At 55.0% G+C, this 21,428-nt stretch overlaps 2 protein-coding genes across 3 annotated transcripts; both read left to right on the top strand.

Moving 5' to 3' along the window:
* Nucleotides 1-31: 31 nt before the first annotated feature.
* Nucleotides 32-4,284, top strand: MRPL2 (mitochondrial ribosomal protein L2). Of its 2 annotated transcripts, XM_055406653.2 has the most exons (7): nt 32-226; nt 1,841-2,009; nt 2,759-2,900; nt 3,010-3,125; nt 3,202-3,312; nt 3,602-3,675; nt 4,029-4,284. In XM_055406653.2, the coding sequence occupies exons 1-7, from the start codon at nt 131-133 to the stop codon at nt 4,239-4,241; spliced, it is 921 nt and encodes a 306-aa protein (XP_055262628.1). In that variant the 5' UTR covers nt 32-130; the 3' UTR covers nt 4,242-4,284. The 2 variants fall into 2 exon arrangements, with proteins under 2 accessions (XP_055262628.1, XP_088687645.1); XM_088831519.1 differs by lacking the exon at nt 3,602-3,675.
* Nucleotides 4,285-4,606: 322 nt separating this feature from the next.
* Nucleotides 4,607-21,362, top strand: CUL7 (cullin 7). The gene is made up of 26 exons (XM_055406646.2): nt 4,607-4,966; nt 5,813-6,400; nt 6,827-6,978; nt 7,112-7,609; nt 8,329-8,470; nt 8,565-8,761; nt 8,994-9,222; nt 10,010-10,247; nt 10,344-10,449; nt 11,985-12,212; nt 12,494-12,584; nt 12,688-12,859; nt 13,035-13,140; nt 13,451-13,546; nt 13,668-13,843; nt 13,953-14,086; nt 14,369-14,551; nt 14,778-14,884; nt 14,973-15,155; nt 16,257-16,417; nt 16,565-16,781; nt 16,896-17,187; nt 17,885-18,030; nt 18,148-18,274; nt 18,363-18,568; nt 18,823-21,362. The coding sequence occupies exons 2-26, from the start codon at nt 5,821-5,823 to the stop codon at nt 19,144-19,146; spliced, it is 5,091 nt and encodes a 1,696-aa protein (XP_055262621.2). The 5' UTR covers nt 4,607-4,966; nt 5,813-5,820; the 3' UTR covers nt 19,147-21,362.
* Nucleotides 21,363-21,428: the final 66 nt, after the last annotated feature.

The following is a 21,428-nucleotide window of genomic DNA, read 5'->3' as shown; positions in this document are numbered from 1 at the left end:
CTCGGCCCGCCTCCTTTTACGTCATGTTGGAGCGACGGCAAGGGGACCTGTTAGCGTCATCCAGAAGCTCCAGGCGGCCAGGCTAAAGGCGATGGTGGAGTCCTGAGCACGCCTGAGTCTGGCCAAACTCATGGCCCTGCGGGCAGTGACCCGTGCTCTTGGCTCACTGAGCCTGACCCCCCGGATTGCCGCCGTCCCCGGCCCAAGCCTCCTCCCGGCCGCCCAGGTAATCCATCTTTCCCGGGAATGTAGTTGTTTCCACTCCGGCTGCCGGAGAGGGGTCTCTAGGAGAATCGAGGTGGGAGATGAGAGTCTGATTAGGAGTCACACCGGTCCGTGACTTTAATAAGTCACTCTAAGCCTCAACTTTCTCCTTTCTAAGTGTTGCTATCTCACAGGGTCACTGGAGTCCTCAAACGAGATATTGGAGGTGAAAGTGATTTGTAGACAAAAGTACAAGTTTCAGTAACTTACATTTATTGTCGTGTTGTAAGCCAAGCATAATAAACGTTTTAAATAAATGAATTCCTTTTAACCACTTAACAGTTATTATCAGTCCCAGTTTACATATGAGAATACATCAGTAGTCCAAGGTCATACACCAACCATTGGAGCTAGGCAGTCTGGCTTCAAAACCCGGACTCTTAACCATTATTATAACCATTAAGGATGAGTTACTACTGAGATTATGGAATTAAGGTCAAGATAACCGAGAATTGGAGACTAACATGAAGATATCACGAAGTTCCTAAGGGTGTCGACTTAAAAAATACATGGCATGAGAGTTGTTTTATTTGGGGAAATGTAAGGACTGCAGCCCAGGAGATAGCACCTCCGATAGCTCTGAGAAACTGCTCCAGAGAGGCAGAAGGGAAGGACAGTATGTATGTGATTTTGGTTACGGGGGGAGTGGGCTGCAATCAAGCACAATTTTTTTTTTTAATGTTTCTGCTGGTTTTTTGAAGCTTCTGCTAGTCATGAGAAACAGTTGTCACCATGAGGGATTTTAGTGTTTTTCTCGATAAGAAGAGATCAAAGAATTGAGCTCATAAAAATCAGCTCCCAAGAATATCTATCTGAAGATCTGTCATGCCAGGTTTTTGGGAACACAGGTGCCTCATTTCTGCTCTCCATCCTGAGCTCCATCAGGGGGTGTTGGAGGTCAGCAGCTGCAGCAGCACATGATTTAATCCTTGTAGTGGTAGATGGCAAGCACCCATGGCAAGTGCCAATTTGTTGACACGGGTAACTAGTGATTACAGGAAAGTTAGTCTTACCCTCTCTGGACCTTTCAGACTGATGGTAGAGTTTGGCAGATGTGTACTTCAAATTCAAAACCAAACCAACCTACTGTGTGAAAGGCTGAGAAAACAGCAGGGAACAAGACATAAATGATCTCTCCCCTCCATTCATATTTGGAAAATTCTCAGAAACATGCAGCAAAATGGGCAGAAGGCATTGGTGCTGATGGTGGTACATAGATATATAGGAAGTAATGAGCACTGGAGAAGGTAGTTATTTAAGGAAGGAAAAGTTTCTTAGAGGAGAGTTTTGAGGCAAATTTGGAAGAAGATGCACCAAGGGGAGAACATGCCATTGAAGAAATACTTCAGAGGTGAGAGGATCAGATGAGGAGAAGTGATCAACACACATGCACCTAGATAAGCATTCTGAACTGGTATTTGTGCAGGCTGTGAAGGGTAGAGTTTTGGGGTAGTTGGTCTGGGACGCTTCCAGGAGGAGGAAAGCCACAAGCTAAACTTTGTGCCCTCTCCCTTGGTTCTCTGAGGCTTCTCCTTCCATTAGCTTTCAAGTGAAAAAGATTTCTGTTTATTTCGAGGTGACAAACAATGTCCTCCTTCAGCTGCCCTCTGCGTCAATGTTGCTTCCCTGCCGCCTAGTCCTTACCTCTGTGGCCCTTCGTGCTAAGTTTGTGTCCTGGAAGAGTCGTACGAAGTATACCACTATGCCAGTAAAGATGAGGAAGTCTGGGGGCCGAAACCACACAGGTAAGAATAAGGGCAAGAAGATTTCAGCAGTAGAGAGCAAAAACATGGTAGGACCCTTGGTCTGTATTTTGATACAGGCAGAGGAATGTAATTAAAAAGCATTTATTGGACTCCTCCTGCATGTACTATCTGTGTAAGAGTGAGAGAATAGAATATAAAAAACATAAATAGCCTGCGCTCCTAAAGATAGGTAATGGAAGAAAACTGGACATACTCAGGAAGTTCCATGACATTTTCCTGCACACCCTTCAAAAATTATTTTTGACTGTACTGGATCTTTGTTGCTGCTTAGGATTTTTCTCTACTTGTGGCGAGCTGGGGCTACTTGGCTTCTCTTGTGGAGCACAGGCTCTAGGGCGCTCAAGCTTCAGTAGTTGAAGCATGTGGGCTCAGTAGTTGCAGTTCCCAGGCACTAGAGCACAGGCTCAATAGTTGTGGCACACGGGCTTAGTTGCCCCATAGCATGTGGCATCTTCCCAGACCAGGGATCAAACCTCTGTCTCTTGCATTGGCAGGCAGCTTCTTTACCACTGAGCCAGCAGGGAGGCACCTCCTGTAATTGTGTTTTTACCAAGTTCCACGTGGGTGTTCACTCCCACTTACCCCATTGTGCTATGCCAATTTTAATCATTTTCTGCTTGTGTCATAATGTTGGGAAAGCACTGCCCTCTGCCTAGGATGTGTCTGTTCCCAGTGCTGAGAAGTGACTCATCTGACCTGGTCATGATACTGTGCTATCCTGACCACAGGCCGTATCCAGGTGCATGGTATTGGCGGGGGCCACAAGCAGCGTTATCGAATGATTGACTTTCTGCGGTTCCGGCCTGAGCAGGAATCCAAGCCAGGACCCTTTGAGGAGAAGGTCATTTCTGTCCGCTATGATCCCTGTAGGCAAGTTTGGGATGTGAAGTGGTGGTGTGGCTGGGTGACTGCTCTGTGGCTTTTCAGGAGATGTGAGGCTGCCTAGGTGATTTGCTTACTTGTACCTCACTCTGCATAGGTCAGCAGACATAGCTCTGGTTGCTGGGGGCAACCGGAAACGCTGGATCATTGCCACAGAAAACATGAAGGCTGGAGATACAATCCTGAACTCTGACCACATAGGCCGAATGGCAGGTGAGTGATGGCCACCAGATGTGTGTGGGGTGAGATGCTGCAAGGGTGCTGGTGCTGACGAAATTCTGTCTTTTAGTTGCTGCTCGGGAAGGGGACGCTCATCCTCTTGGGGCTTTGCCAGTGGGAACCCTCATCAACAATGTGGAGAGTGAGCCAGGCCGTGGGGCCCAGTATATCCGAGCCGCAGGTATGAAGAAAGGAACTTGTTGGGATCTTACTGTTTGAAAGCCTGGGGGGAACTTGAGGTTGCAGTTCTCTGAACCCATGGGCCCACATTTCGTCCACTGGCAGAGAAAAAGGGGAAAACAAAGCTGAAGAGGTGGTTGTGTTTTTGACCTAAAACCACACATGCCTCTTGCTTCAGTGTTTCTAACCCTCAAAGGGAAAGCAAGGGCAGTGTGTGGGGTGGTGGCCCTGGAAAATCTGCTCCCACCTCTGCTCTGTGGAGGGTTGAAGCTGTTTCTTCCCTTCCCCAGGGACTTGTGGTGTACTGCTACGGAAGGTGAATGGGACAGCCATTATCCAGCTACCCTCTAAGAGGCAGATGCAGGTGCGTGGTGGGGGTGAGTGCAGGTGGGAGGGGTCAGTACAGGAGGAATTTTTAGAATGTACCTTACCTGTCCAGGATAGCTCCCAGGTGTTTTATGTTGGGAAGTGCCTGGAGCTAGATCTGTCCTTTTCTGCCATTTGACCAGGTGTGCCTTGTCAGGCTGGCAGTAGGGAACAGTGCCTTTCATTCTCAACTACTGTAGGACCTGCATTCGGGTTCCTTTATGTTGTACTTTTCCCGTATCTTCTCCCCTTCTCTCCTTGAGTTTGAGAAGTCCCCCAGAGTCCCTGCCCTCAACGTGTCAGGCTCTTTCCCCGCATGGTGCATTCCCCTCCATTTGCTCTCTCCATCAGGTGCTGGAGACGTGCATAGCCACAGTGGGCCGAGTCTCCAACGTTGATCACAACAAACGGGTCATCGGCAAGGCTGGGCGGAACCGCTGGCTGGGAAAGAGGCCGAACAGTGGGCGATGGCACCGCAAGGGGGGCTGGGCAGGCCGAAAGATCCGGCCGCTGCCCCCCATGAAGAGTTACGTGAAGCTGCCTTCAGCTGCTGCCCAAAGCTGATTATTCCTGAACTCTAATAAAATGGCCCCCATTTTTTTAAAAATCTGGTTTTTCTGGGGAGGATGGTACATTACTGGACAGGTGTTGGAGGGGACGGAAGTAAACAACCGTTGGGGGAAGAGAAAGGAAAATATGGGGCGACGACTAAGGCCGGGTCCCCGTCTCACTTCCAGCCGCCCCCTGGCCTCGATCCCTCTATACGTCACGGAGGGGGAGTAAATGACCCCCAAAGTCGTCTGCAGTTCCGACTTTGGTTAGAGGGGCAGGTACTTCCGGTGGCAGGAGGCGTGGGTCCAAAAGGAAGAGGAAGGGGCGGTGCCGGAGAGGAGGCGTCGTACGTCGCCGAGGTGGCACAGGCGGCTCCGCCCCGGGGCCCCCAGTGTTCCGCCCGGCTCGGCGGAAACGAGCGGCGGCTCGAGGCAGGCTGCCGGCGGGGCTCCCAGAAGCGGGCGGGCGGGGGACGGGCCCCGCCCTTTCGGGCCCGGGAGGCCGCGGACCTGCGCGCGGGCGGGACGCTGACGGCCCCTGGGCGCTGGGGCCCGCGCGCCACGCCCCCTGCGGCCTCCCGGCCTGCGGAGACACGCCCCTTCCCGCCTCTCGCCTCGACCCCTTCGGGGGGCCCAGACGGAGCCCAAATCTCTGCAAACGCCGCCGCCGTCGTCGGTGCCGCGTTCCTAGCTCGGCGAAGGACAGGCCTCGCGCTGGGACCCCCATCGATTTCTGAGGTGGCCCGAGCCCCGCCGCGGCCCCCCGCCCCGAGCCCGGGTTTTCTTCCGCCCACTCACCCCCAGCCCCCCACCCCCGGGCTTCCAGTCCACTATCCCGCCGCGCCTCGGGATTCAGGTTTCTTTGGCCTAGCCCCCTCCCACCCCCGCGTACCTTGCCGCGCGCCCGCGGCTTCTTCGGCCTTCCATCCGGGTCCCCCAAACGCCGCGCCCCTCACCCACCAGGTCTCCTGTGCACACTCTTCGGGTCCTCACGTCTCCCCCACCGACCTTGATGCTCCAGTGCCTCCAGCTTTGGGTGCCTTCAGCCCACTAGCCACTCCTCCCAGCCCGTCGGGCCCTGCGCCTTCACTCCATCTTCAGATCTCGGGGTCTCTTGTTCCTGCAGACCCTCCCGTGCCTCAACAATTAGAGCTACTGCCACCCCTTTGCATACACACTCAGTTCTCGATCCTCGACACCCCAAAACACACATCCCTCTGGGCATCACATACCCCCTTCCCAGGTCCCCTGCCGCCTGTCCAGGGCCCTGAGATTCACTTTAATTCCAAGGCTTCCCTGCCCCCACTGTTCCCTCCCCACTGCTCCAAAGGAGCTCCCTCCATGCTGCACGCAGGGCCTTGGACTCGCCTTTTAGCCCGCCAATTTTGAGTTATTTCAGAACAAACTCCAGTATTTCTCTACTTAGGCCTGGCCCCACCCAGTCTAGAACAGGCAACTCCTGGACCCTGCTTCACCCCACCCAGCCTGACAGCTGTTGCCACATTTGCTGTCCCAATTCCTGGATGGCCTTGATTTTCTGACTTCTTACTCTAGCTTGCCTGTTCTCTTTCTCTGTGATGCCAGGTGCCAAGATGGTGGGGGAACTCCGTTACAGGGAATTCAGGGTGCCTCTGGGGCCCGGCTTGCACGCTTATCCAGACGAGCTGGTCCGCCAGCGAGTGGGCCATGATGGGCATCCTGAGTACCAGATCCGCTGGCTCATCCTCCGGCGTGGGGATGACGGAGAAGGGGGCTCCAACCACGTGGACTGCAAGGCTGAGCATATCCTGCTATGGATGTCCAATGACGAAATCTATGCCAACTGCCACAAGATGCTGGGCGAGGATGGCCAGGTCATCGGGCCCTCCCAGGAAACAGCAGTGGAGGCTGGAGCGCTGGACAAATCCGTGCTGGGGGAGATGGAAACCGACGTGAAGTCTCTGATTCAGAGGGCCCTTCGGCAGCTGGAGGAATGTGTGGGCACCATTCCTCCCGCTCCTCTGCTTCACACTGTCCATGTGCTCAGTGCCTACGCCAGCATTGAGCCCCTCACCAGGGTCTTCAAAGACCCAAGGGTCCTGGACTTGCTCATGCACATGCTCAGCAGTCCCGACTATCAGATTCGCTGGAGCGCCGGCCGGATGATTCAAGCCCTGGCCTCCCATGATGCTGGTGAGAGGCAGCGTGGGGAGGAAAGGGAAGCTGGAGAGGGGCTGGGTCAGCTTAACACCTCACAGGGCCCTATGATAGGTGCCTCTGATCTCAGCAGTACGTAAATGATTCTGTGACCATTCTCTTCACATTGGAGAAAGGGAGGTGGGAAGGTGAGTGTAGACATCTCTGTAGAAAGGGAAGACTGAAACTTCAAGAACCTCCTATTAACTGTTTGCCTAGGTGGAGGAAGAGTTTAGACTTAAACTTTTGCAGATGAGGTAGTAATAAGGTAGAATAATATAGTAAGTTTTGGCTTTTGAAGCAAATCAGCAAATCATGTCATTCTGCTGTGTGACAGCAAAAGGAGTAAACTAAGAGGGTCCACAAGAGGGGTCTAGGAAGGATGAGGTTAGGAGCTGTTACTGATTGGAATGTGTGTTCCAGGGACCCGGACCCAGATCCTTTTCTCGCTAAGCCAGCAAGAGGCCATTGAGAAACACCTGGATTTTGACAGCCGCTGTGCTCTGCTGGCACTGTTTGCACAGGCCACGCTCTCTGAACACCCAATGTCTTTTGAGGGCATTCAGCTGCCACAGGTACTCTGTGGGGAGTGTTGGGAGGGAGCTGTGGACAAAACCTGGGGGCCAGGCCTTTGCACCTGTCCTCAGAGGACAGTGTGGGGAGAAAACTGGAACACGGTAGGTGTGGAACAAAGCTTGTGTCCTGCAGGTCCCAGGAAGGCTGCTCTTCTCCCTGGTGAAGCGCTATTTGCATGTCACCTTCCTCCTGGATCAGTTGAATGACACTGCTGCAGAACCAGGAGCCCCGAACTCCACTCCTGAGGAGCTGAGTGGGGAGAGGGGTTGCCTGGAGCTGGAGTTCAGCATGGCCATGGGCACGCTGATCTCAGAGCTGGTGCAGGCCATGCGCTGGGACCAGGCCTGGAGCAGACAGGGGCCCTCGGGACAGCCCTCCGGTTCCATCTTCCAGCCCCAGCTGGTGGATGAGGGCCCAGGGCTCCCACCTGCCCAGGCCTTGCCTTCCCGCAGGAGGTCAAGGAGGTTTCGACCTCGCTCTGAGTTCGCAAGTGGTAATACCTATGCCTTGTACGTGCGGGATGCGCTGCAGCCGGGCATGCGAGTGCGGATGCTGGATGACTACGAGGAGATCAGTGCAGGGGACGAGGGCGAGTTCCGGCAGAGCAACAATGGCGTGCCCCCTGTGCAGGTGAGCAGGGCCGCCGCTGTTGGTCTGTCTGTGTGGGGCATAACTGGGCTTCATGCTGGGGGCTCGGGCATGCTACTCAAAGTGAAAACCCTCAGTAAGCTTGGGATGGTAAAAGGGGATCAGCGATTGAGAGAGGAGCCATTTGGAGGGCTGAGAAAATTTGTCTGTAGAAAACTCTGAGGTCAGGGAGACTCACTTCCACAAAGAACCTGGTAACAATGAGACCGTTCCAAGAGTCAAGTTCAGCAAGACAGTGTGGTTAAGGCCAGGAGGAAGTATAGGGGCATAAGCCACCAAGAATAGGGACTTCCCTGGTGGTCCAGTGACTAAGACTCCAAGTTCCTAATGCAGGGGGCCCCAATTTGATCCCTGGTCTGGGAATTAGATCCCACACTCTGCAACTAAGATCCCACATGCCGCAATGAAGATCAAAGATCTCACATGCTGAAACTAAGACCTGGGGCAGCCAAATAAATAAATAGAAAAAAAAAAAAAAAAGCCACCAAGGATAGAAGAAAGATGTTCCCGTTTAGAGAAGGCATCCTTTACGTGATCATGTAGGTTCTCCATATACCATGTGTTTTGCTTTTTGGAGGATTTTCCAAACCTGACTAGGTGGTCACCCTAAGGGCTGTGTGTCCACATTCATCATCAGGTCATAGCCAGTCACTAGGTAAGCTCTTGGCCCCTTCCCTCTCTATTTTTCCCATTTCCCCCAGGTGCTGTGGGAGTCAACAGGCCGCACTTATTGGGTACACTGGCACATGCTGGAGATTCTGGGCTTTGAGGAAGACATCGAGGACATGGTTGAGGCTGCTGATGAGTACCAGGGCGCAGCGGTCAGTGGAGCTGTGGGTATAGGTGAGCCCAGAGAGGAAGCCAGGGGTCAACTCGGAGCAGTGGTCCGGCAGGGGCGGGCAGCAACATCTCTGCGCCCCGTGACCCATTTCCGCAGCCCTGCCATCCTGGCACTGGAAGCCCATGACCGAGCTCTATTCTGTGCCCTACGTGTTCCCTGAGGATGAGGACACCGAGGAGAGTGAACATCTGACCCAGGCCGAGTGGTGGGAGCTCCTCTTCTTCATCAAGAAGCTGGACGGCCCCGACCATCAAGAGGTTCTCCAGATCCTTCAGGAGAACCTGGACGGGGAGGTAGAGTCGGACGGTGTTAGGGGGGAAGGTTAAGGATGGGAAGCAGAGGCCGACAGCGTATGGGGCTGCAGGGGAGGGGTCTAGGATGTTTGGGGTTGGCAAACTGTTTGGGAGGAGCCTTCCATGAGAGGTTCGGGGTGGAGAAGGCGCATGCAGAGAACCCTTCCCCTGGCAAGCGCCTCTGAGGGTGGGTAGAGCCACCTGCAGCGAGACCGTCTCCTCCCTATGGCAGGTTCTGGATGACGAGATCCTGGCTGAACTGGGCGTGCCCACGGAGTTGGCCCAAGACCTGCTGCTGGCTCTGCCACAGCGACTCGACGACAGCACCCTCAGGGACCTGCTCAACTGCCGCATCTACAGGAAGTACGGGCCCGAGGCCCTGGCAGGGCAGCTGGCTCACCCGTCCCTGCTGGAAGCCCAGGCCCAGCCTCAGGAATCAGCTGACGCAGCCGGAGTGGAAGGTGGGGTGCCACACAGACAGCAGCTCTGCATAGTGGCCTCTCCAAGGACATTAGCCCAGAAGAGGTGTCTGTGCTGGGTTTCATGCAATCCTGGCTTGAGACCGATGGTACTTTAGGAAGAGTCTGAAATGTTGAGATTATCAGTGAATGGAGAAGCAGACATTGTGCTCCCTCCAAAGAACGAAGGAGGATGTAAGCTTAGATCGTTGCAGGAGTTCCCTGGCAGTCCAGTGGTTAGACTTGGCACTTTCAGTACAGTGTCCTGGGTTTAATCCCTGGTCGTGGAACTAAGATCCTGCAAGGTGAGAGGCACAGCCAAACAGAACAAACCACAACAGATTTGAAGCCCTGAAAGCCCTCACGTTGAATTTTTTCTGCTGGAGGGATAAACAGATTATTGCATGCTTCTGGAAAATGCTCTTCTGTTTGCGGATAGGAAGCTCTTCTGCTTTATTTTGGAGGGGGGCCTCACCTCGCAACATTTGAGATCTTAGATCCCCATCCAGAGACCAAACCCAGCCCTCTACAGTGGAAGCACAGAGCTTGACTGCCGGGGAAGTCCCTCCCTTGCTATTTTAAGAAAACAAAATAAAAAGTTTGTCATGAAGCTTTCTTACAAGTACATTAAAAGCTCTGAGATCCCCAGAACCTAACTTTTAGGGGGAACAAAAAATCAAAAACATTTTTAGGCGAAGAGAGAAAACGAGAGTTACGAATGTGTCTCTCCTTTTCTAACCCTGCCCGTCACTAACAGTGGCCAACTCTTGTGACTTCCCCTCTCCTGTAGCAAAAGAAGCCGCGACTCAGGGCTCCAACACGCCGCTGCAACGTCTGGCAGAGGGTTTCGGTCCAGCTGGGAAAATCTTCCTGGATCTGGAGGGAGCGTTCTGCTCAGAAGGGCCCCAGCAGGGAGAGGCCAAGCCCCTCCTTCTGCAGCTGCAGAGGCAGCCCCAGCCCTTCCTTGTGCTCATGCGGAGCCTTGACACTCCTGCCGCCAACAAGCCCCTGCACCTGGCCGTTCTGAGGTGAGAGGGTTCGGTGGGGTGGGGCGGGGCGGGGCAGAGGGGTCTCTGAGCCTGACTGTGCATCTCTCTCCTCCTGCCCCCACCAACGCTCCCCAGAATCCTGATGCAGCTGGTGGATTTCCCTGAGGCACTGCTGCTCCCCTGGCACGAAGCCATGGACGCCTGCATGGCCTGCCTGCGGTCCCCAAACACTGACAGAGAGGTACCCCTACCCTTCCCTGGGGAGACACTGCGGGGGGAGGAGGCCAGGCAGCTGCCAGCAAGGCAGACACCCCACCCCACCCCACGCTGGGTGGGGCTCAGAAGGGCACCATGGAGCCTTTGAGCTCTTGGTTTGGGTTTTGTGTTTAAAACTGAATTATATATATATTTTAAAAAGGTCATACTGTTTACAGCCTTCACAAATGAGAGCAGTGTAACAAGGTATAAATTGAAAATTCTCACTCCCACCTGAGTCCCCTGTTTCCCCAATCCCCCCCACGTTCCCCTTTTTGGTAACCATTTGTATTCATTTATGTGTCTTTGCTGTGATTCCTTAGATAAACAAGCCCAGATGTGATCTTACTTGCCATTTCTTTTGTTACATAGGAGGTTATATTTATGTTAAATTAAAGAGTCTCAGTGGAGGCTTCCCCAGGTCTAGTGGTTAAGACTCCAAGGTGGTTCCCCTACAAGGGGCGCTGGTTTGAACTCTGGTTAGGAAACTAAGATTCCCTATGCTGGGGCATGGCCAAAATAAAAAAGATAAAAATGAATGCCAAAAAATATCCAACAACAAAGCAGAGCCTCAGTGGCTCCTGTTTGGCTGAGCCTGTGGAGGAAAGGGGAGTGAAAGAGGCGGGGGGGATCATCACAGCCTCCTGTCCTGAAGTGCTCCCGGGTATTGAAGGCTTGGGGAGGGGTCAGAGAACTAGAGTCATGGAGGCAGTGCGTGTTTGCAGCACACGCCTTCGGCTGCTCCCTAGGTTTTAGCGCTGTGGTGGGATTACTTACACACATCTGCTCCTTCTTGGCCCCCTCCTTGCCCTCAGGTGTCTCTACTTGGGGCCTGAGCATCTCAAAACCCAGCCCCACAGCTGGTTCTTGGGACAGCTGGGCCTGAGAAGAAACAACCAGAGATGCCCCCGGCACCTGTTGCCAGTGTAGTCAGTGGTCCACAACCCCAGGTCCAGGGCACCTCTTGGCTTTCCCATTGCAGTTTGTTTGGTTCTCCAGTTTCACCAAGCCCTCACGCCTCTCCATCCCTGTTGCGCTCTCTTTTTTCATGCTGAGTTTTCAAGCTGCTTGTTTTCTTTTGATTAATTTGTGTATTATTTATGACCACACTGGGTCTTTGTTGCTGCGCATGGGCTTTCTCTGGTTGTGGCAGGCGAGAGCGGCTCTTCTTGGTGCATGGGGTTCCCATTGCGGTGACTTCCCTTATTGTGCAACACAAGCTCTAGGTGCGTGGACTTTGGTAGTTGCAGCTCACGGGTTCTAGAGCTTGGCCTCAGTAGCTGTGGCGCATGGGCTTAGCTGTCCCAAGACATGTGGGATCTTCCCAGACCAGGGACTGAACCTGTGTCCCCTGCATTGGCAGGCGGATTCTTTGGGAAGCCCCACCCCGTCTCTTCACCTCCTCACTCTTTGTTCACTGCAGTAGCCCCGGCACCCAGCACACAGTAGGTGTGTAGTCAGTACTGCTGGTGACGCCTTGTGGTCCATCCCCTTTATTCACCTCACCCACGCCCATCCCAGGTGCTGCAGGAGCTGATCCTCTTCCTGCACCGCCTGGCCTCCGTGAGCAGGGACTATGCCGTGGTGCTCAATCAGCTGGGAGCCCGGGATGCCATCTCCAAGGCCCTGGAAAAGCACCTGGGAAAGCTGGAGCTGGCTCAGGAGTTGCGGGACATGGTGTTCAAGTGCGAGAAGCACGCCCACCTCTACCGGAAGCTCACCACCAACATCCTGGGAGGCTGTATCCAGGTCAGGGGGAAGGTCAGGGGACACTGGTGGGTTCACAGCTGGGTGAGAGTATGAAACCCTAGAGGTGGCAGGGGAAGGGATGTGTGTTTCTGAAGCTGGAAGGCAGGTGAATCTAGTGAACCTGGGGGGCGCTGGTTCTCAGCCCCTCTTGGCTTGCTGACCCTGCTCTGCCAGTGGCATGGAAGTGGTCCCACAGCTGCTGGGTTTTTCTCCACCCGTGTCTCTGTGTCCCTGCCCCCTCCCCGCACCCTTTCTCTCCATGCTCCATGTTCCGGCTGCAGATGGTGCTGGGCCAGATCGAAGACCACAGACGAACCCACCGCCCCATCAACATCCCCTTCTTTGACGTGTTCCTCAGATACCTGTGCCAGGGTTCGTGCATGTACCCTCACCACCCCGAGTCTCCACACCTCTGAGTGTTTTCCCGCCTGCACCTGCCAGGCTGTGACCACCACCCCTTCCCACGGGCCTGCAGGCTCCAGCATGGAGGTGAAGGAGGACAAGTGCTGGGAGAAGGTGGAGGTGTCGTCCAACCCGCACCGGGCCAGCAAGCTGATGGACCGCAACCCCAAGACCTACTGGGAGTCCAGCGGCAGCGCTGGCTCCCACCGTATCACCCTGCACATGCGGCAGGGCATCCTCATCAGGTAGCGCGCCCCAGGCCTGCGCCCGGCACACACCCTCGCCTTCTCGTGATTTCCCTGCTGTTGGTCTTGGGGAGGGCCCCCATCCCCCTGAACATGACCAAAAGGTCCCCCTGGCCGTGTCTGCGGGGACACGACTAGATCTGGTGCTGACTGGTTCTGCCTTCGTCCCTCCCAGGCAGCTGGCTCTGCTGGTGGCTAGCGAGGACTTGAGCTACATGCCGGCCAGGGTGGTGGTGTTCGGGGGCGACAGTGCCACTTCCCTTAACACGGAACTCAACTCGGTAGTGCCCCTTGTGCCATTTGGCCACCCCTCATGGGATCCGCCCTCCTGCCCAGATCCCTAAAGGCCCGTGTTCCTCCATCTTGAGCCCCATAGAAGGTGAAGTCCATCCCTGTGCCCCTGTGATGGCATCAGGCCCCCAGCAGTGAGGGTGGCATTGGGACCCCCTCCGTCAGGACCCCATGCATCCAGGGCTGGGGGAGGAGGGACAGCAGGGGACAGAAGCAGACTAGAGTGCCTTCAGCACTCCCATCCACACACTGGGCAGTGAACGTGCTCTCTGCCCGCCCCCCACCCGCCACCCCCACCAGGTGAACGTGATGCCCTCTGCCAGCCGGGTGGTCCTCCTGGAGAACTTGAGCCGCGTCTGGCCCGTCATCCAGATCCACATAAAGCGCTGCCAACAGGTGGGGCTGGGGGAGTGGGCCCCGCGCTCTACACCCTGTGATTTGCAGTTCTTGGACCAGCACTCCAGCCCATCCTGAGGAGGGTGTGGGGCCGGTGGAAACAGGCCTCTGTGTGTTGCAGGGCGGCATTGACACGCGCATCCGGGGATTGGAGGTCCTGGGCCCCAAGCCCACATTCTGGCCGGTGTTCCGGGAGCAGCTGTGCCGTCACACGCGCCTCTTTTACATGGTCCGGGCACAGGCTTGGAGCCAGGACATTGCGGAGGACCGCAGGGGGCTCCTGCAACTGAGCTCCAGGTGTGCAAGCACGCATGCGCGCCTGTGTGCCTGAGGGGTAGCCTGCAGTCTCAGACTGGCGGACTTCGGTCTGCAGCCTCGAACACCTTCCTACCCCTCTCCTCCCCAGACTTAATGGGGCCCTACGCCATGAGCAGAACTTTGCCAATCACTTCCTCCCTGACGAAGAGGCCGCCCAGGCTCTGGGCAAGACCTGCTGGGAGGCCCTGGTCAGCCCCCTGGTGCAGAACATCACCTGCCCGGGTAACCGCCCCTGCCCCGGCCCATTCACCATCCTGACGCTCAGCCCCACTCACCAGCCCCTTCCTGCTCTTCCCTGGGTGATGCCTTTGGCCCATTTGGCACCTGCATTTATTCAGCCTCCCCAAGCCCCCCGCTTCTCACAGCCCAGGGGCGCCTCCTTTCCCATGTGCCCCAGGTGTCAGCTGACCCCACACAGTCAGGAGGGCCTTGCTCCCTCCCCTCCTGCGGTGGTCCACTTCTCTGCACACCACCCTGCCTCAGCTCATTTTTCCCCACCTCCAGATGACGACGGCGTGAGCCCCCTGGGCTGGCTGATGGAACAGTACCTGGAGTGTCGGGAGGCTGCCCGCAACCCGCAGAGCCGCGCAGCGGCGTTCTCCTCCCGGGTGCGCCGCCTCACCCACCTGCTGGTGCACGTGGAGCCCTGCCAAGCACCCCCTGTGGCAGCAGCCACGCCTCGGCCCCGTGAGTGCTGGGAGCTGGCTTGGGGAGGCGTCTGTCCTTCCTCACTGTCCCCTCCCTCCATGCTCAGCCTGCTGCTCGTCTCCCAGTTTCTGTCACTCCCATCGGGGAGTATCATTTCGGTGGGCAGCATGTCCGGAAAGATCCCCTGGGCTCACCCCTGAATGGGGGACCCAGGAGCTGAGGGGCTGCCCCCGCCCTTCCCGTGCCCCTTCCCCTGTGTCCACAGAGGGCAGAAACAGAAGCCACGACTGGAGCTCCCTGGCCACCCGGGGGCTTCCCAGCAGCATCATGAGAAACCTGACGCGCTGCTGGCGGGCGGTGGTGGAAGAGCAGGTTGGCCGGGTGGGCCGGGTGGGGAGGCGGGCGGAGCTATGCCCTGGGGTGTTGGGTTGCCTTCACGCTGCCACTTCCCGCCCTGCAGGTGCACAGCTTTCTGACCTCACACTGGCGGGACGATGACTTTGTGCTCCGCTACTGCGAACACTTCAGTAATCTGCAGCAGTCGAGCTCCGAGCTATTTGGGCCACGGGCAGTCTTTTTCCTGGCGCTGCAGAATGGCTGTGCTGGTGCCCTACTGAAGCTGCCTTTCCTCAGAGCTGCCCACGTAAGCCTCCTGTGTCCCCTCCCCTGGAAACTCTCCCCTCAAACTCTCTCTTCTCCTCAGGGTTGCCCACCCCCTACATTCCCACTCAGCAAGAAGCATATATTGGTATAGACCATATTATCAAAAATCTAAAAAAAGAAAAATGGGAATTCCCTGGTGGCCCAATGGTTAGGACCCTGTACTTTCACTGCTGTGGGCCCAAATCTGATCCCTGGACAAGGAACTATGATCTCTCTCACACACACACACAGAGAGACACAAAAATGACCCGCTTTGTGCCATCCTAATATATCTGCATACCTTCTGCTTGCATGCTTGATTTCACATAGTTTTACCCACGAGTAACTAAATGCTTTATCCTGTTTTCTTTTGACCCTTACATTAAAAGTCATTTTCATGTTGCTATCTGTCCTCAAATTTTTGCATAGAGTCCATCAAATGAATATACTATAATTTCCTCCACCATTCCTGTTATACCACTCCATATTACTGCCTGGTGAATCCCGTGGACAGAGGAACCTAGTGAGCTACAGTCCATGGGGTCACAAAGACTTGGACATGACTAACACTTCTAACACTTAATGTGTGTCAGGCACTGTGATAGAGCTGAAGATAGATGAAGTTCCTTCCCTCCAAGTTCACAAATCAGAAAATGTGTGTGACTCACTTTATCTCCGTGGCCTTGTGTGCTTGTCTCCTTGTGTTAAATTATTATTGTTGGATTTTAGACATGCTAAATGTGAAAATCGTTTTTATTGTTGTATTTTTTTAATGTTTTTTATTTTACTGAATTTATTTGGGGGGTGTCATGCCTTAGCTGTGGCACGCGGGACAAACCCGGGCCCCCAGCATTGGTAGCATGGAGTCTTAACCACTGGACCATCAGGGAAGTCCCAGTATTGTTAATGTACACAGTTGTTAATGACTTTATGAGTTTGATAAAGCTCCTGGCCATTCATATTTCCTTCCTCAGACCCTCCTCCCTGTGCTCCCACTCACCAGCTTCATTCTCTCCTTCAGTTTCTGACTACGATCATACCATCCTGAACACACCCAATCCCTCCTGCTTCACGGTCTTTCTGTGCTCTCCCCACTGCCCAGGTGAGCGAGCAGTTTGCCCGACACATTGACCAGCGGATCCAGGGCAGCCGGATCGGTGGGGCCCGGGGAATGGAGATGCTGGCCCAACTGCAGCGATGCCTGGAAACCGTCCTCATCTTCTCTGGCCTGGAGATAGCCACCACTTTCGAGCATTACTACCAGTGAGTGTGGGCTGAGGCAGTGGGAGGTGGGGGCAGCAGGATGGTGGGCAAGGCACGACCTCGGGGGCTGGGCAGGCTGGAGTCTTGGAGTGGGAGGCCCCACCAGGCAGCCTCACCAAGGCTCGGCCTGGGCTTTTCACGCTGCAGGCACTACATGGCGGACCGTCTCCTGGGTGTGGGCTCGAGCTGGCTGGAGGGGGCCGTGCTGGAGCAGATTGGCCCCTGCTTCCCCAACCGCCTCCCCCAACAGATGTTGCGGAGCCTGAGCACTTCGGAGGAGCTGCAGCGCCAGTTCCATGTATACCAGCTCCAGCGGCTCGATCAGGAACTCCTGAAGCTGGAGGACACAGAGAAAAAGATACAGGTGGGAGCAGGGGAGGGAACTAAACTAGCAAGTAGAGGAGAGGGAGGCAGAGAGAGGCTTGGGACAGATCCGAGGAGCCGGCTGGCTGAGGGGCACCCCGTGTTCCATCTTCAGGTGAGCCGTGATGCCAGTGCCAGTGGCAGGGGGCATGAGAGAGGGACCGGGGAAGAAGCTGAGCTGGAAGCTGGGGCCGTGGCGGCAGCAGCAGCCAGCGTGGCCGGGGAGGAGGACGAGGATGAGAGCGAGGATCTCTACTATGAAGGGGCAATGCCAGAAGTGTCTGTGCTCGTCCTGTCACCACGCTGCTGGCCCACCGCCTCTATCTGCCACACGCTCAACCCCAGAACCTGCCTGCCTGCCTACCTGAGGGGCACCTTGAACCGATACTCCAACTTCTACAACAAGCGTGAGTAGCTGGGCCGAGGGAACTGGGGACCTGGGAAGAGGGTGGGATGCTGGGAAAGAACCTGGGCTTGGCGGTGGCCCCTGGGCCTAGCAGCCTCTAGATTTGAGAAGAAAAGACTGGAGCTTAGGTTTGGAGTAGGAGTAGGGTGAAAGGCACCAGATCCTGGGACTGTTGCTGATTCTATTCTTCAAATAATGACCTGGGACTCCCTTTATGGTGGGGAGGATGGAGGCAGGAGGCACCTGAGGTCCCCAGAAAGTGGTGGGTGTGTGACTCCTGGTCAGTCATCGTAACCTCAGCTCCCCACTGGGGGCTGACCCTGGTCTTGGCAGTGACAGAGGTGGGTGATACTGAGACCTTGCCCTCAGGGAGCTCCTCCACGAGCTTCAAGACATTGTTTCCAGTTTGATAAGAGCCCTAGTCCTTTCTCATTTCGTGGCTTTGTCTCCCTTAAAAAAATGGAGAGCCCCTCAGAGGCACTGATCATGGGCTGCCCAGCACGGGGTGGGCTCCCAGATACCTAAGGCTGACCTAGGAGGCAGACTCAAGGAAGGCCAAGCTCTGGAAGCTCAGACCAAGAGCCAGTGTCCAGACACGCTGTACCCCAGGCTCTGCAGAGGTTAGTGGGGACAAAACTCCAGCGATGGTGCATCCTCACCAGCCCCCTGACTTCTGCCGCCTCCCTGACACTCCTCAGGTCAAAGCTACCCTGCCCTGGAGCAGGCCTCGCAAAAGCGACTGCAATGGACGTGGCTGGGCCGGGCGGAGCTGCAGTTTGGGGACCAGACACTGCACGTGTCCACTGTGCAGATGTGGCTGCTGCTGCATTTCAACGAGCTGAAGGTGGCCCAGCTCCCCTGCGCCTCCCTGCTCTTGCAACTTGTCTGTCCTCTTCTTTCCACCCTGTCTTCCCTGCCCCCCAACGCTGGGAGGCCCTGATGCTTCCCTCTTCTTCCCAAGGCGGTCTCTGTGGAGAGTCTGCTGGCACTCTCAGGGCTCCCTCCAGACGTGCTGAATCAGTCAATTGGGCCTCTGACTTCCTCAAGGGGCCCCCTGGACCTTGACGAGACAAAGGACACCCCAGCAGGTCTGTACTTAGGGCACTGGGGCCTATGTCCTGAGCTGGGGCCAGTGTCCTCGGGGGACCCCTGCCAAGTGACCAGTGCTTATTTCAGGGTTGCTCAAGATTCGAGACAGCAGCGATGAACCCAGGCCTCGGAGGGGCAACGTGTGGCTCATCCCAGCTCAGACATACCTGAACGCTGAGGACGAAGAGGGCCGGAACTTGGAGAAGAGACGGAACCTTCTCAACTGCCTCATCGTCCGAATCCTCAAAGCCCACGGGGATGAGGGACTGCACATCGACCAGCTTGTCTGCCTGGTAGGCGGGGGTGCGTGGTGGGTGAGGGGGCTTTGCCGGTTGAGGGGCAGTCTCCAGGAGGAGATGGGGGCCATGTGGGGTGGGAGGCAGTCTCCAGGAGGAGGTGGATCCCCATGCGAAGTCTTGGGCTCACTGTGGCCCCTGTAGGTGGGTGAGAAGTGAGGTTGGGCCTCGCTGTCCTTGGACTAGGGGGCTAGAGGTGGGGTAAGCTGGGCGTCCCTGACCTCTCTTTTCCCTTCGGCCCTGCACACCAGGTGCTGGAGGCTTGGCAGAAGGGCCCGTGTCCTCCCAGGGGCCTGGTCAGCAGCCTTGGCAGGGGGTCCACCTGCGGCAGTGCTGATGTCCTCTCCTGCATTCTGCACCTGCTGGGCAAGGGCACGGTGAGACGCCAGGACAACCGGCCCCAGGTGCTGTATTATGCAGTTCCCATGACTGTCATGGAGCCTCACACTGAGTCCCTGAACCCAGGCTCTGTGGGCCCCAACCCACCCCTCACCTTCCACACCCTACAGATCCGCTCCCGGGGTGTGCCCTACGCCTCCTGCACAAGCACCCAGAGCTTCTCCACCTTCCGGTAGCCCTGGAGACAGCGTCAGGGCTAGGTAGGGCCGGGGCTTTCCACAGAATAAAACGCAGGAGTTTGATTACTTGGCCTGTGTGGTAACTGCCAGAGATCTGCCAAGGGTGGGGACTTTCCTGGCTGAAAGGAGACAGGAGCCCTCAGCTCTGAAGCTGAATCATGCCATGCCAGGGTCCTTTGGGTAGGGATGGCAGGCTGTGTGGGACTGAGCACCCCCTTCTCAGCCGGGGAATTAAGTGGACTTCAGGGCTGGGCCTTCTTGGAGGGTATGTGGTCAGAAGAGCTTTCACCTGGCAGGCTGGAGAGTCAAGCCCATCTCACCACAAGCTGGATGGCTTGCAACTTCAGCGAATCAAGCAGGGATCTACTTTCCTTGTTTGGGGAATTGATTAGACACTGTACCTTCTGGAGCTAAGGCTGACGGGGAAGGTGAGATAAAGGACCCTTGTGGCCACTGCAGGCCTCCAGGACCTTAACGTGTTCCACCTGGAAGCTCTAGGATCTGGGTTAGAAGGAACTGCAGCTCCCACAGCTCCTCCTTGCCTCTGCAGTCCCGCACACCAGTAGCCTTCCCTGCCCTTGGGACTTTCCGTCTCTGTAGGGCAAACATTCCCAGGCTGTGACTTTTGCTTCCCTGATCCTTATAGCCCTTGAGCTGGTTTGCACACCAAGGACCACATAATGATCCCATTTATAGTCATGTCGGTCAGTCTAGAGACAGAATGTGGTTTAGTGGTTGCCTATAGTTGGGGGGATTGGGAAAAACTGAGGAGTAACTGCTACAAGGTATGGCATTTCTTTTGGGGGTGCTGAAAATGTTAAAAAATTGTGGTGATGGTCACTCAATTCTGTGAATATATTAAAAATCAGTGAACTGTTAACACTTTAAATGGGTAAAGTGTATGGTATGTGAATTGTATCTCAACAAAGCTTAATGTTAATAAAAACCAAAACCAACCAAACCAAGCCAAACTGAAACTCAGAGCTTTCCTGCATCTCCCCTGCCTCCTCCTTGAAGGGGGAAAGTAGCAGTTTGGAAGTCTTGGGGCGAGTACAGCCTTGTGGACATGTATCAGCTTTCAACCAATCTTCCTCTGAACCCCCTTCTCAATGCTTGGAAACACCCTACCACAAACCTAGGAAGAAGGTAGAGCTCACCTCCCACCACGTGAAAGACCAGACACTTGCTTTTCCAGCATCCCCCTTGCAGGCAGGTGACTAGAGGCCTCAGCTGGGAACGTCTCGGTCTAGAGCAGAGGGAAGTGGAGTGAAACCTGGGTGGTGGTGCCGACATCGTCACAGTGACTCTGGTTCTGAAGTAGGGCCTGGGGTGCTGCTCACTGCTTTGACTTTATTCCTCACTCCTTTTTGGAGCTTCTCTCCAGCCTTCTTAGTGTTTCTGTGAGCCAAGTAGTTCAGTAGTCTTTTTCTGCTTTTATCTGCCAGAATCACTCTTTTGGCATTACACTAGGATTGATTCACGTGACAATTGGGACTCTGCAGTGCTCCCTCACTCTCTCTGGGCCAGGCCAACCAAACTGGTACCTACAGCCTTCATCTAAGAACCACAAGAGAAGCACGTTTTATGCATTTCTTCCCTCAGAACTACATCATCTCCCCCAACCAGGAAGCATCAAGCAATAACAGTCTCCAACTCCACCTCCCTTTCAGGCTGCCTTTTGCTATTTTTTTTTGCCTGCCCAGCAGCATGAGGGATCCTAGTTCCCAGACCAGGGATGGAACCCACGCCCCCTGAATTGGAGTCGCTGTGTCCCTAAACACTGAACCATCAGAAAGTTCCTATAGCTGCTGCTTAGATGTCAATCTTTCTCATGTCCTGTAGTTTCTGTGATTTATCTAGGCTCTCAACCTCCACTGTCTGTGATTAACTGATCTTCCTGATTCTTAGGATTTATAAATTATCAACTATAGAAAATTACCCTCTCCTTCTGGAACTCTTGATTTGTGCCCCATCTCCTCACTCTGTCCTCCAGCTTCTTTAACGTCTTCTCCCTAGTTTCCGTTTCTCTGTCCCTGGGCTCCACCTGCGTAGCTTCTTCACATATACTTCCATCGCATCTTCCTTTCTAGGTGGGCCTAATCTGCTGCTAAACCATAAAGTTCCTAATGTCAGTGTATTTTTCATTAAAAAAAATTTTAATCAAACCAGTTTTGTCCTTTTTGATACATTTTTTCATCAGTCATAGCTCTCCTTTAAACATAAGTAAGACATTTTCTATTTTTGTATTTTACATTTCCAACATCTCAGACTTTGCTGGT

This window comes from Moschus berezovskii, chromosome 23 (assembly GCF_049115385.1).
Source record: "Moschus berezovskii isolate FMDL1 chromosome 23, NW_MosBer_1.0, whole genome shotgun sequence".
NCBI classification, from domain to species: domain Eukaryota; kingdom Metazoa; phylum Chordata; class Mammalia; order Artiodactyla; family Moschidae; genus Moschus; species Moschus berezovskii.
Note: the sequence above shows the minus strand (reverse complement) of the source record. Positions and strands in the feature narration are given on the sequence as shown.